Genomic DNA, 14,334 nt, shown 5'->3' with positions numbered 1-14,334 from the left:
TACCTCAGCTTTTTCCTCATCCTTTGTCACTGTGTTTCCCCTCCATCCAATAAAGGGTGGAGATTCTCCTTAGCCTTCCTTTTGTTGCTAATGTATTTATAGAAATATTTTTTATTGTCTTTTATGGCAGTAGCCAGATTAAGCTCTAGTTGAGCTTTGGCCCTTCTAATTGTTTTCTTGCATAACCTTACAACATCCTCGTAGTCCTCCTGAGTTGCCTGCCCCTTCTTGATACCTGCTCATTTGAATAGCACTGAACTTGATTTTTTTCTACAGCTAGATTTTAGGCAGTACAATGCATTTCCTCTAGATGGTGGTAGGTACTTAAAAATTACATGTGCAGTATCTGCGTGGTACCTTGCATAGTCCAGCTGTCTGTATGGATGTTGTACGATGCTTGTTAATGAAGTTTTACTAGATGCAGGAATTGTTCTGGGAGAGATTTCAGCTTATATGACCGATGCCTGAACGATCAATAATAAATTTCAAGGAGCTTATTCCATAGTCCACTTTTTCACAGTCAGAGAAGTATTGGTTTTCATTAAGTTTATTCAGCAGGTAGGAAATAATACAGAATATCTCTGTGCCTGGTTTGCACTGATGCATTACAATTTAGTAAGATGTGTTCATGCGAGAGGAAAATGAAATGAAAATATTTTGGAATTTTCAAGGTGATACTGCTTTAAAATTATGGTTAATAGAGCTGATGTAAATCTCCCATACAGCTTGGAAAAACTTCATATGCATGTTTTATAAATTTATATTGGCACTCTGTCTTTTCATAGACCCTTTAAACATAAAGTACCCAAGCTGTATGTAAAAGTGTAAGTGACTTACCTCTTACAGAAACCCCAGCCAAGTAGACAAAGGCTAGATCAAGGTAATTTTTCCCACCACTAGCATTTGACAGTCTCTGTAGTGTTACAGAATAGCTACTTAACATCAATTTAGTTTGGTAAAGGAACAAGTGCCCTATAACAGGATAACACCCCCCCACCCCCCCCCCCCCAAATATAGCTAATACTGACAACTCAGTAAATTTTCAGGAACATTCAGTTTTAATTGTGTTTCAAAACATTTCTGTGAGATCTTTAATAATCCAAAGTGTGGATTACATATACTTAATTTTTGCAGCTATATGTTTTATGCAAATGAACATTATGTGCCAGGAAGAAATCAATTTCAGGAGAACTGTTCTCATTTACAGAACTTAAGTACTGCACTGGAGCTCTAGTCTTCAGGCTCCTGCCCTCAGCATGATTTGAAGAGGAGCCTCTGCATAGGTACTGTAGGGGCAAAAGGGCACTGGTCTGAACAACGCTGTTATTTTGGAAGCTGATGGCATTTCCTCAGGAGCCGAATACGTGCCTGCAGATAGAGGAGCTAATTCTGCAGAAAGTCGTCTGCTCAGTTCCTCTCTGGAGGCTGGCTCTACTCCATGCCACTGATCTCTTCTGCTTTTACCAGGCTGGTGGTTCTGTGCCTGTACTGGGAAGATAAGGACGAGGTGTGCCAGCCTGGTCCCTGCAGCCGGCCCTCTGCGCTGAGCTGAGGTGGTCTCTGCAGCACTCCTCCCTGCAGGTGCCTCTGCTGTGGAAGGCTGCCTGCAAGAGACAGACGTGAAATACGGGCACTTTTTCTGAATTCTGTGCTGTTAGTGGTAACCTCAGAGCCAGAAGATTGAACTATAGCAAAACAGGGACTGAAAATGAGGAAATAAATGAGGCTGGAGTGAGAAACTGGTGCAAAGTGGAGGGAAGGGGAAGAACAGTTGGCGGGCTGTTCTCAGACCCAGTTAAAGTCTAACTTTGAAATAAGTTTCTCGGTATATGACAGACGTGAAATCACCACCTCCTTAGAAATGCAGAGGAAAGAGAAGCCTTTCTCCTGCCTCTTGTCCGTGGGGTGCTGACTGTATTTGTAAGAAAGAAAGTTTGGGGAGTTTCTGCTGCTCTCTTGCCTGGTATGTCTGCCTTTTTACCCCCCATCCTTTTCGACTAGCTGCTGCTCCAAGCTTTTGCTGTGAAGGTGGTTGTTTGCCTGCCTGTGAGGTTTTAAAAAGCAACAGTGAAAAAGTGCTGTTCTTTGGTAGCTGAAAAGAGCAACAGCTTCTTTTTCAGGCAAAGGGAGCCCTGGCTGCACGGACTAGCCATAATTCTCATTAGCGTTGGTCACAAAGGATAGACTGCATATGTATTTTTAATGAAATCTGGGGTTATCCAGTTGCTAATGGCACTTATCTAAAAAGCTTCCTGCTTGCAACAGCTTATTAACCAAGTCTTGCCTTGATATCTAGATATAGCATCACCTCTACGCATTTGTAAGATTCATATACGTGACAAGCAGCAGATGAACAAATCCAGGAATCACTGACATGGCTGCTGTTAAAAAAGTGGGAGGTATTTATCTCTGCTATTTTGGAATATTTTTGTTTACAGTGTGCCAGGCCTGCCTCTTAATGTCATTGTTAATCAATAACAGAGGAAGGTGGTTCTCCAGTTTTTCCACCCTTCTCCTTCAGCACCTAAATTTGCAGCCATCCATAGGTGATGTGCAGCTTTGTCAAAGCCAGGAGTGGTGAAACTGCTCAGGCAGAAAGTGCACAAGACCTGTGTACCCCTTCTCATAGCAGGTAAGAGATCCACAGAAAATATATGGAGATGTTTTAGTCTGTTAGAAAGGACATTTTATGGGGAAATACACTGAAAGGCTTACAAGGCTTGATTCAACACCCCTCCCTTCTGCCAGAGCCAATTTTAAACCAATTTCCTTCTTTTGGCATACCTTTTTTTTCCTCTGCTGTGTTCAGTGTCAGAAATGACTTGTGTGGTATTTCTTGCAAAATTATTGACTGGATTTTCCATGTGCTACTGCTTTTGCACTTTTTTATCGCAGGGGTGCTTTCCTAGCTTGCTGCCTGACTCAGAAATTTGTGCTGGAAACAGTTAAATGCAGGTGTGCTGGAGCTGGAATGAGTTGGCCAAGATGAAATGATGAGAATAGAGTGTATAAAATAACCACAGAGCTTCCTGTCCGTAAGCCTCTCAGCACATGTCAAAATAGAAGTGAGAGGTATCGGTATTTCTGTAATGTGTCTGAAAGTTCATCAGGAATTTTTTGAAGACTGGCAGAGGTTTTCCTGCAATTTTTAAGCTTTCCTGAGCATCTGAGACTTGGGGGGGGAAAAAGAATCCTTGTTTTTTTCCTGACTGCTCGGCAAAGGGCAGGTTTGCAGTGAGAGCCCCTTCCCTGAGCAGTTAGGCTAGGATGAACAGCAGCTGCGCTTTGAAATTTGCCATTTCCTATTATTATTGAAGGGATGGAGCTTGGCACGGGGTAACCCGATATACCCTGTTGTTGCAGGGAAAGATGGGACTTCGTGTCCTGATGTCGTGTTTCCCATCTATAACCATTACGACGACTGTATGAAAGGCCAGGCCCTGTGCCGTCACACCGGGGAGAGCTGCATAATTACCGGCAATCCCAGCCAGCACTTGCACAGTGCTTTAGGAATTGGGTTGCGTGGCCAAAAGACTTAGTAAGAGGGAGGATAGCGGCATTGGAGGGGTAAGGGAAGAGGCTTAGGGTCTGGCAGTGGTTGCCTGGAGGGAACGAGGCTTTGGGGAGTTATAATTATGTCGATCATTTGGGGTTGAAGGATGTCTGCACAATCTGCTGGACCCATTTCGTGGAAAATAGAAGCTTTCAGTTGCTGCCCCACAGCTGCCCCAGGCTTCATTATTTCAACAGCTCGTCTCTGCCAGTGCTGTTACAGGAGGCTTCAGAGGAAAGCTGCAGTGCGAACCTGGGAATAAGCTACGTGAAGGCAAAATTTCTGTCTCGTGGCGCGCTCTCGGTTGGGTAGTGCTTGGAAACGGATGGGTTCAGATGGGTTCTCCAGCTCAGAAATGCAGCTCTTAACTGCGGGTGATGTGGGGTGATGTAAACGTGTAGTGCGTACCACCGGGTAATCTCCTGGTAGCTGCACAAAGAGCTGTGTGCTTGTAAACCAGTGTTAAATTTTCATAAAACTCCAGTGGCTTGCTGCAGGGAAAGGGCAGGCAATGCATTGCCCGAACTGCTTTGCCTGATCCTTGTTATCACTTGCTGTCGGGCACAGGGAGTGTTAGGACTGTCAGAAATAGCTGCTTTGCAAATGTAATGCCAGATAGAGCTTGGAAGGCGAATATGTCTGGAGTGGTTCCTGGGGAAGGAGGCTGATGATTTTGGTTTTTTGGCTTTCTTTTTAAATACTATTAAAAATAAGAAGGATTTCCTAGAAATCAGAAATGAGATCATTAGTGCAGGTATTAATGCCAAGCATGAAACTCTCACAGTGGTCTTTTTTTTCCAGCAGAATTTTCAATAGGCTTATGGTAAGCAATTTTTTATTTACATTATTTTTCTTCTTTAGCAAAAGAAACACAAACTTACATAAAAACATTACCTCTTAAAAATGAAGAGGTGAAAAAAATGTCATCTGAAATGGAAGTTACAGGAAGCTATGCATACAGTAAAATAAAACAAATGTAGCTTTCTGATACTTTTTATAAAGTATCAGAAAGATCTAGAAATGCTTCGGGAATTAAATGTTTATAGCAACTTGAAGCACATCAGGTCAAACTGGCACAGTTTTTCAGATTATTGAGTTTGAAATATCAGTATGAATCCATAGGAAACTTGAGTGAACTGGTAAATAAAGATTCCCCTCACTTCTGGACATTTAACATCTGTTGTATTTTAGATGCGATGCCTCATTTTTCTGTTAATGCTCCTAAAACTGTTTGTTTCAAAATGTGGACTAATTCTCTCCCAAAAAAGGGAATAAAAGTTAACAAAATAGAAAATCCAAAAAAGTCAGCAATGAGTGAGTTCATGGAAAATCTGTGCGATATTTTGCAGCTTGGTAGGAGTGTAGCGTAAGTGGAAAGTGGAACAACTGGTGATTTATACAGTGAGTTCACTGGACATGTGTGTATACAAATGGGGTATGGTTACAACAACCTGAATAAACAATATTAATATTAACATTTTCTACATTGGAAAGATAAACAGGACATCTTATTTAAGTAGGTATTCATTTCTGTGAAATGTGCTTTTAATTTTTTAAGTTCTTCTTCCATGTTAACTTTGATTCTTCATCTTGCGCTGTAATTTATTTACGTGTATCTCTTTATTATTTCAAAGTGCTAGAGACGCACATGGAACTGGAGGACTTTAATCCTTCACTCTAAAAAAAACCAAAACAAAAAACCCTCAAAAACCCAGCAAACTTTTTAACTTCATCTTTACTTTAGTTCACATGTGACGCTTAGTTCTATTATCTTTTTTTAAAACTAGGAACGACAGCGGCTGGAGACAATCCTCAATCTGTGTGCAGAATACTCCAAATCTGACAGCGACCCCGCTGCAGCTACAACAGTTGCTGATGTTCAAAAAATTAACAAAGAACTCGAAAAACTTCAGCTCTCCGATGAGGATTCGGTGTTCGAAGACTCCCAGATGAATCTGGAAACGAGGTTCAGAGGCCACTTGAAATCATCTGCGAGCGATTCGGATTTCTCGGAGCTGAGCAGCCACAGTCGCAGCACTGCTGCTTTCCTCTCCTCTAGGGGGTTGAGAGCCGACGAGCACTTCAATGAAAGCGCAAAGCCTCCACATTTCGCTGCTCCCACCTTCCTGAAGGATGCCACCGAATCATCCTACCTAAGCATCACACCAAAGGTAATGCTCTGTAAGAGGAAAGAGTACCACCCAGGTTCGACTGCCCGAAATCCTCCTCTAGGAGTCAGCTGTCCTGGCAGGGGCCACAGTTAGGATGGCTTAGGTGTGAGAATTGATCTCATACCACTTAGAAGCCAGCAAATGATTATTTCATTTTCTATGGAAGCTAGTGGCACTGGAAGGTTTGTTTTTTTCAGAGGTAGGTGCAGTTCGGGAAGCGTTTTAAGATTTTTCCTAGGGAGAAGGATTTGCTTGAACAATTATAGCTACTCAAATAAGGAAGGTTTCAGGAACCCTGCTTAGCACGGTGCTGGGGTGTAGGAGGGAAGGGAAGCTCTGCCATCTTCTCCCAGCCTGAGGCTCCCGTCTTCTGTAAGAGGAGGGTGTTTTCTCATGAGCAAACGAGAACAGTCGCCTGGGAGGTGAAGAGGAGTTGCCTGAGCCGAATTTACTGTCCTGTCTCCTTTCCCGGGGCTGGACCCGAGCCACTTGTCAAATCAGCTGCTGCCTCTCGTGGAGCAGGCGGCGGCAGCCAGCCTCCCGCCTCCTAACCCAGCTCCTCTCTTTAATAAGCTGCAGCTCCTTTCCTGCGTACCTGGCACTGCTGTTTTGTTACTGAAGGGAAATCGTCCTTTGAAAAATGAGCTTCGAGTAACAATTTCCTTCGGCTAGGGCAGCAGCAGCCTCCTTTGGGCTGGGGCAGGGGCCTTTCGTCGTCTTGGGTCAGTGCCTGGGCTCTGGTGTGCCAGACCAGCCGTGCAGCAAATCCTGGTGACAGGCAGTGTGTTAAATAACTATATTAAAGAGTTAGAATCGGGGGCATAATAAGACCAAGCAAAGCCACAAAAGCAGGTTTCCGTTTAACAAACTCACACCTTCGAATACTTTGTGTCTCTCCTTTTTACTGTTATTTACACATTGTATGAGCTTCAGCATGACTGTATGCCTAATGTGAATTGTATTTAACCTCTGCTTAACTTTCTTACGAATTTGTAGTCAACAGAAGTGTGTATGTGTAGAAGAAGAGAGAGGTGTGATAGAAAAACATTTTATCTTATAAAAGGGATCTCTCTGGAAATCCATCCGCTGAGTCTTTCGCTGTGAAATTATGCTGAACAGAAACGTGCTATTATGGCTTTACTTGGTCTTTCCATGTTGAAAAGGTAGTAAGACATTCCACTTACAAGTTACTGTGGTCTTGCATTTCTTTCCCATTTGTAGCTTTCTTCGTGCAAGTCAGCGATGCTATTTTAAATCCTTATTAGGAAGTTGAAATCGAAGATGTTATGTCAGCATTATCCGAACAGGATACCGGACAAAAAGAGGCTTTCCTGCTAGGATTACTAATGCTAATCAAGGAATACCATTCATTCATTCATTGTAAAGGGTGTTCTGCTAAGCCCTGAGAAAAGCAATAACAAGTAACTGTGTTAATGAAACACAGCTCATTGTTTTAAAATATCGAGATCAGATTTGTTCAGGATAAAATGCCAGCTCTCAGAATAGCCATTCAGTAGCTGAGCTGAGCCTCTTTTGAGCAAGGCTGTGTGGTCCAGCGGTTAACACGAAGCCCTGCACACAACCCGCTTCTAATTCCGATTGGGGACAATGAGCGAGCAGCCTTACCAGAGTAATTGGATCGCAAGCCCCTGGGGTCAGATGAACACGAAGAACACATTTGAAACTCAATACTCTTTGATCTAGCCTTTGCTGGTATATGATCACAGGTATTTTCTTAATAATGTTGTTTACTTCTTGGCACAGTTATCTAGTAAGTAAATGGCAATGAAAAGAGCAACGTTAGGGGTACTGCTTCCTCAGTGCTAACTGGGAAGACAGAACCAACTTTTGTCCTTATTTTACAGAAGCTGCCCATCTTAATGGCTAGTTACGAAAATGTCCTATCCTACCTCCTGGCTTTTATCATATGAACAGCTGAAAGTTACATAAAAAGCGTCTTCATCTATCTGTGTTATTTTTATAAGGGAAAAATTGGATTTTTACAACCTAAATAGTCCAGCATGTAAAGTATTCTCAAAAGTTAGGTTTTAATAATTCCTGTAGAATGAATAGTATTTACTGTTAAGTATAGTATTTACTTCCAATGCCTGGAAGTAAAGTATCATGTTTGTTTCTCTTGTGCACCTTCTAAATATAGAAATAGCAATATAGTAGATATGAAATAGATAATGGGTTCAGAACAAGCAGTACCGTACTTGTCTAAAACAAACACAATATGAAAGGGGAAAGAAAGGCAGTGTTTAACTCTTTTTCTAATGAACCTCTTGTAACGTGCAACTGCAGATTCCAGAATGCACAAGTGATGAGCAAAGAGGGCAGGAGCTTGGTCGACTGGAGGAGGAGCGCATAGTAATACTGAATAACTTGGAAGAACTTGAGCAGAAGATCAAAGATTTAAATGACCAGATGGATGAATCCTCGAGAGAGGTATGAAATATGTTTTGGTTTTAAATGTCTTGCTTGTTAGGTATGTCTACATAGCATAAGTCTGATGGGTTCAGCAAGTACATAGGGAACTCATGGATGTATGTAGCCTTCATAGTCTGTGCTTTTTCACCAGCATTAGGCACAGAATCACGGCCCTGGCAGTGTCCTACTATGAAGGTTATTTTTCCCCAGCTGGGAGATGGATGTGATGCTCGGATTAGCCTTTCCCAGCTGTAACCATTATACTACTCAGTGGAATTAGAACAATCTTGCTTGTTTAATGGTCACTCAATTGATCTAAATACCTTGTGTAACTTTGGAGTTTTATGGTGGTATCTCCTGTGACCGTTTAAAGAGAAAGGAAGTGAGACAACTTCCTTTCAAACCTGCTTGGCTTTACGGTGGCAAGGGTATGTTGGCACCCACTTGCCTTCTGGAATCTCACAGTTGCAGACTAAGCTGGCCAGGCATTTGGGTTGTGCTTGCTCCAATTATCAGTGACAGGAAAGAAACAGCTGTTCCAGGAGGGTTTCCTACGGAGCCTGGGCACAGAGAGTCGGTACAGTATCATAACAGGAGGAAGAACAGAGAAGAGATAGAAAAGAAAAAGTTTTGGAAAAAAAGAATCTTCAAACTAAAGTTGGTTTGGACTTTATTTTGCAGTATTTTATGTTGCAGTTTTACTTTTTCTCAGATTTCTGATCTCTTTTTAACTTACTTTTGTGGCAGTAAAACTTACTTTTTTTTTTTCTTCTTCCTATTTTTAAAATGTTTCTTTCTTGTGAATAATCACCAACTCACTCCCTTCCCCCCAGAAAATAATGTGTATCAAGATTTCTTCTTAATCTGGACTGCTTCTGAAAAATGTTTTGTGTTCCTAGTTGGATATGGAATGTGCCCTTTTGGATGGGGAACAGAAATCTGAAACAACAGAGCTGCTGAAAGAGAAGGAAATATTGGATCATCTGAACAGAAAAATAGCTGAGCTGGAAAGAAATGTTATTGGTGAAAAGACAAAGGTAATTGAGTTATCTTAGCTAGCTGTATGCTCTGTTCCCCTTGATGTTCAGAATACATTTATATGATTAACATGTTGATGGAGAGTTTTTTATGAAGTACTGTCTAGCAGTAAATTTACTTGATAAATACGGAAGAAAAAAATAGTTGTCTCACCATCATCTCCCTGTAGCGATCTTGTTTCCCAAGGTATACTTGACAAGCAAAATACAGTACACTTAAGTAAAAAGACCTGACCTACTGTGAAGATATTTTTGATTAATAAAAAATCCTTGGACTTGAGTTACCTGTTGTTTGAAAGAACAGTACTAATTGAACTGTTCCACTACCTTCCATTGTAGGTTATATATTTTGAATTAAAAAAAAAATAAATCCTTTCTCAGCAAAGGAACAGAATGAAAGAAGGCTGTGGTTTCAGAAGATGGCTCTATCTATTATACAGAATGATATATAAGACATCTGTCAAGTACATAATTTTAAAGCAATTATTTTGGTTTGTTTTGTTTGCTGACTGACTGACAGTTTTAGTACTGTGGAACATTCTGTCTGTGATTAAGTCCGAGGAATTAATTAGTTCTCCTATACAGTCAGAGACTTAATTGCTCTCAAATACACAGCAAATGTATATATGCATATATTTGCAAAATAGGATAGCACTGCAATAGGATTTTCAGTACAGAAATGGAAAGGGCCTGCAAGATGAAGCTGTCCCCCTCAAACCAGGGAGTGCTGGTTCCCTGCGGCAGGCTCTGCTGGCCTCTCCACGGGGGCAGTTCCCTTCTCCACGGGGGATGTGCCACGGCCAATAATATCTCAAGGTCAGGAGGTTTTTCCAGGGCTTTCAGCCAGTAATGTTTCCTTTTTAAATTTCATCCTCTACCTCATAATTTAAACCTGTCACTTGTGGAAATACTCTAGCTAGTCTCACCCCCTCTTTTTTTAAGCTTTCCAGAAATATCTGGACGTCTTCTGCATTATTTGCTTTTGCTTAGACAAGCTGCACACTTCTAGCTCTTTCACAGTTCCCGTTTAATTCACGCCTTGCAGCTTGCATTGTTTTATTCTGAGCTTTTTGTCTTTGGTTTCTGCCTACCCTGTCATGAGCCTGAATGCTGGTTTGTGGCTGTACTCACCAAGCCTGTGTCTGAGAAGGAGAATGGTGCTCCCACCTCTCTGCCCTGCGGAGTGACTGCGCACGTCCAGTTTAAGCTTGAACTTCTGTGGACTTTCCTGCCTGCACTTTTCCTTGTTCTTGTGTACCCCTCAGCAATCCTTCAGCTTTCAATGTTGCCTGTGGTCACGTTTTAAGTTGTCCGTGGAACGTGTTTCGTACCTGCATTTTGGTATAAAGATGAGTTTAAAGTTGGTAACAGCAGATAGGGTGGTGCAAGCAGATACCCTCCAAAAGGATAGAAGTTTTGGGTGGTAGGTGGTAACAAATAACACATCCAGAAATTCAAGAGATCTTTTGCCTTTTGTATTTGTTCTCTAGTTGCCTCAAAGTTCAATAAAACTAATGGAAATTATTCTAAAACCTGTAGGTTGTTTAAATTTCCTTGCAATCATATGATGGAACATTAGTGTGTAGCAGTCAGAAAATTAAAATGCCAGGTCTAGTTTAAATTTTCAGTTGAACTGAAACATGGAAAGCAGCCTAGAAAAAGCACTTTTGTAATTTAAAAGGCAAGTTCACTCAAAACATTTTTTTCAGTTTGAAGCACGTCACTAGTCAGATCAGTTATGTTTTTTTAGTTGTCTTTTCTTTTGTGTTCCTTTTTTTTTTTTTTAAACAAACAAAAACCCCAGCTGTGAGTGCATGCTCTAGACTTAAAGCCATGGCTCAGTTAATACTGAAATTATCTTTGTAGAAATAAACTCTAAGAGAGCCCAAAGGTTTTGTTCTGGAAGATGTCTGACAGCATTGCATAGAAGCGAAAGTTTAAAAGAGAAATGGGAGACAAGCTTCTGCAAATGGGCAAAATATAAAGCGACAGCTGAAGTGTTCTGGAGAAAGTAGTGTCATCCAGCAAAACAGATGGCACATATCATGTCAACAAATAAAAGTTCTGGCTGAGTTGAAAGAACAAGCATTTTTTTAAAGCGTGATTTGTGGGTCTGTACATTTAAGGTTGCAGCCCTGCAGATCTGATACATGATAGGCAACATCGTGGCTCTGTAGTAGTACAGGGTCAACCCCCCAGAAAAGGGGTGCTCGGGTGGAGGTGGTAGGTGGTCCTTTTTGCTGAAATAATTTGAAACTTATGACCTCCTCAACAGAGTTAAGGCTCAGGTTTTGGCTAGTGATTGCCACCCTGCTGACGGTACTTTTTGTGTTGTTTCTTGCAAGAAAAAGTGTCCCAGTGTCCGCACAATGGTAATGGTTTCTTCTAGTTGCCTGAATATTTCACCCCAAATCACACTGGTGGTCTTGGTTTTGGTGGGGCTTCCTGGCAAGAAGCTGTCGGGTCCCATCGCTTGGACAGTGGTTACGTTTCTGTCAGGGTAAGGGAGTGATATCTGAATACACCGCATGGTGTTGTCTTGAAGTGAGGGGAAGAGTTAATTTCACTCACGAAACGGTGGTGGGGCGTTAGTGCTGTACATGATGGCACTTGTCTCTGGAGCGACTTGAGTGTCTCCTGGAATTCGCCACTGATCTCAGCACCTGTTTGACAGGAAACCCCTGCCCGGTTGTGTTTCATCCTTACCCATGCACCTGTTTGAAAAACTTGTGAAATTCTTAAAAAGAGAGATCATAAACTACAATCTAATTATTGGGCCATGTTATGTACTTGAAATAGACTGTAGGTAGAAGCTCTTGTACTACTTTCTAGCCAATTCTTTGATTTTTTTTTTTTTTGTTTTTAATGCCCTGTGCACAATTTGTTTGGATGAGGACACAAAGTTTTGCCAAGTTTTGCACGATTTTAAAGCCACAGTTTCTAGCACTTGCGAGGCAGGAGAATTGACTGGAAATCATACTTGAAGGCAGATGGCAGGACAGTTGTGAGTTCGGTTTTGGGCTGTGCCAGCGTGCTCTTTGCTGTGGTACAATGTCTCTGTGTCCCAGCACCTTGCTTGTAAATCGGGAACGGATTTTGCAGGTGGGTTTGTACGTTATATGGTAGGCTGCATTCTGATCTCGTTCGAGTCCTGTGCTCAGCCCTACCTGAACGTGTGTCAGGCAGGACTAATGGTGAGGAAGAACGAGTGAATCGGGGGGGAAGATAACGCAGCGCACACCCTGTGGTGAGTTCAAAGTGCTTCCCTTGCTTTTGTGAGTATGCCAGCACACACATTGTAAGGAACGAAGCAATTAGTGTTCATTTACTTAAGTTTTGGAAATAAGAGCTACGAGCGGTTGCTGTTTTGAAGAGGAGATGACAGAGCCTTTCAGTGTCGTTGCAGGACTCGGCACAGTTCTGGCTGTGGGGCATCTCTGCCAGGTACAAGTGCTGACAGGACTCAGTTGTCCTGGCTGGGGTAGCTACTTCCAGAGCTGTTTGGCATGGCCTGTGCTTTCAGCTATGCTGGAAATCGTGCTAGGGTATGGAGGAAGGTCCGGCTCTGCCTCCATGACCATGCTTCTTGAGCACAGCCTACAACTGTCTCATTCTTTCTTTTTTTTTTTTAACTACCATGCGCTACATATTTGGTTTTATCCACAGAAAAAGATGACCAACTGCATATTTGAATAGCAGCATTTAAGCTATTAATTGCAAGTTCCAGTTATGCAGGGACAGCCCTGATAAGTCGCTAGTAACACAATTTGACAGATGTAGCTTGAAGCTTTCCAGGAAAGAGCTTTGCTACAGGTATCGACAAAATTACTTTGAGTGCAGCCTGCTCTGGAGAGAGCTGCGCTGGGCAGTGCCCAGACACAAGCAAGCAGGTGAGCCAATCTCCCTTTTCGCGGCCATCCGGGCCCGGCTCCCTGTAATTCCTGCGGCACTTATTCATGTTACTGTACTGTAGGTGTACAATAATGATGCTATTGTTTCAAGTGGAATAGCACCTCAGGTCCCTGGTGCTATTTACAATTATGACTTCCTCCTGATGACCCTTTGCTCACCAGACTTAGTTCAGGATTGATGCATGTCTATAAGGAAGCTGGAGAAAATTGTATTTGCCCAATTGGATGCAATCCAGATTTGCAAAGTACTTTCTTTTCATACAGTGCTTCCTTAGTCTGTGTAGTTTTAAAGCACGCAGTCCAGCATATGTGGAGAAAGGTGCTTAATAATTAGCCATGCCTGATGTCTCCAAGTTAAAGCGTGAGTTGAAAGTAACAACATAGCTGGGGAAAGAAAAAATGGATCAGCAAGCATGAATAAACAGGAATAACTGAAAATGAGTAATGAATTCAGCAGAAGTGCTGTAGGAGGTAATCATAGCTAAATGGGAGTTTTGGCAGAGAGTTTCAAAACAATTATTTATGCAAAAGTTTAGACTGCGTTTTAAGAGAGGGAGGTTATTAATTTTCTTCTGGAGGGCCTTTGCCTTATGCATGGTGGAAATACGTACTCTGGGACTCTTTTATCAGACTGGGTTTCCTGTCCCTTTTCGAGAGCAGAAATCAGGAGCAGCTGGTAGCAGATAACTCATCTTTTTTTGGAATACATTTAATTTTGTCCGCATGCTTTTGTGGAAATATTTTTCAGTCATTAACAGAATATCCCAGACATGCCAAAACGTTTGAAGCTCGGCCTCTTTGCTGAATTAGTACTGCAAAGACTTGCAAGAATTGAGCCAAGGAAAGAGCAGCTGCCTGATGAGCCATATGAAGGGGGACACCAGCAATCAAAGTTAAATATACTGGTGGTCTCTACTCAGTCCTTTCTCTTCTGGATTCAAAATTCCTGCTGTTGTTTTTCATCCTGATGAATCTGACAAACTTATGCCTCATAGCATAGCCTTTTAGATCTTTCCTGGTAAGATTCCAGTTCAGCAAGATGTAAGCAAGTGATTTAAATGGATGAGTTATCATGTCTATAACTTTATTAACCTCTTTAAGATACACAAGATTAAGTATTCTGCAGAATACTTGCATCCACTAGATATATCCACATAAGGGTATCCTGTAGAGAGAACACTAGTGAGGAAAAAGATGATTATGAAGACTCAAGGAGAAAAACCTGTATTCAC

The 14,334-nt window shown here is 41.8% G+C and overlaps 1 protein-coding gene across 8 annotated transcripts in view; it reads left to right on the top strand.

Moving 5' to 3' along the window:
• Nucleotides 1-14,334, top strand: part of PHLDB2 (pleckstrin homology like domain family B member 2) — a 112,673-nt gene that overhangs the window by 60,250 nt on the left and 38,089 nt on the right. For all 8 annotated transcript variants that reach the window (XM_075034095.1, XM_075034101.1, XM_075034097.1 and 5 more), the window contains exons 4-6: nucleotides 5,341-5,724; nucleotides 8,029-8,172; nucleotides 9,054-9,191. In XM_075034095.1, the coding sequence (XP_074890196.1) occupies nucleotides 5,341-5,724; nucleotides 8,029-8,172; nucleotides 9,054-9,191 (666 nt within the window). The remainder of the gene's footprint in view (nucleotides 1-5,340; nucleotides 5,725-8,028; nucleotides 8,173-9,053; nucleotides 9,192-14,334) is intronic.

Source organism: Buteo buteo, chromosome 8 (genome assembly GCF_964188355.1).
Source record: "Buteo buteo chromosome 8, bButBut1.hap1.1, whole genome shotgun sequence".
Lineage (NCBI taxonomy): Eukaryota > Metazoa > Chordata > Aves > Accipitriformes > Accipitridae > Buteo > Buteo buteo.
Note: the sequence above shows the minus strand (reverse complement) of the source record. Positions and strands in the feature narration are given on the sequence as shown.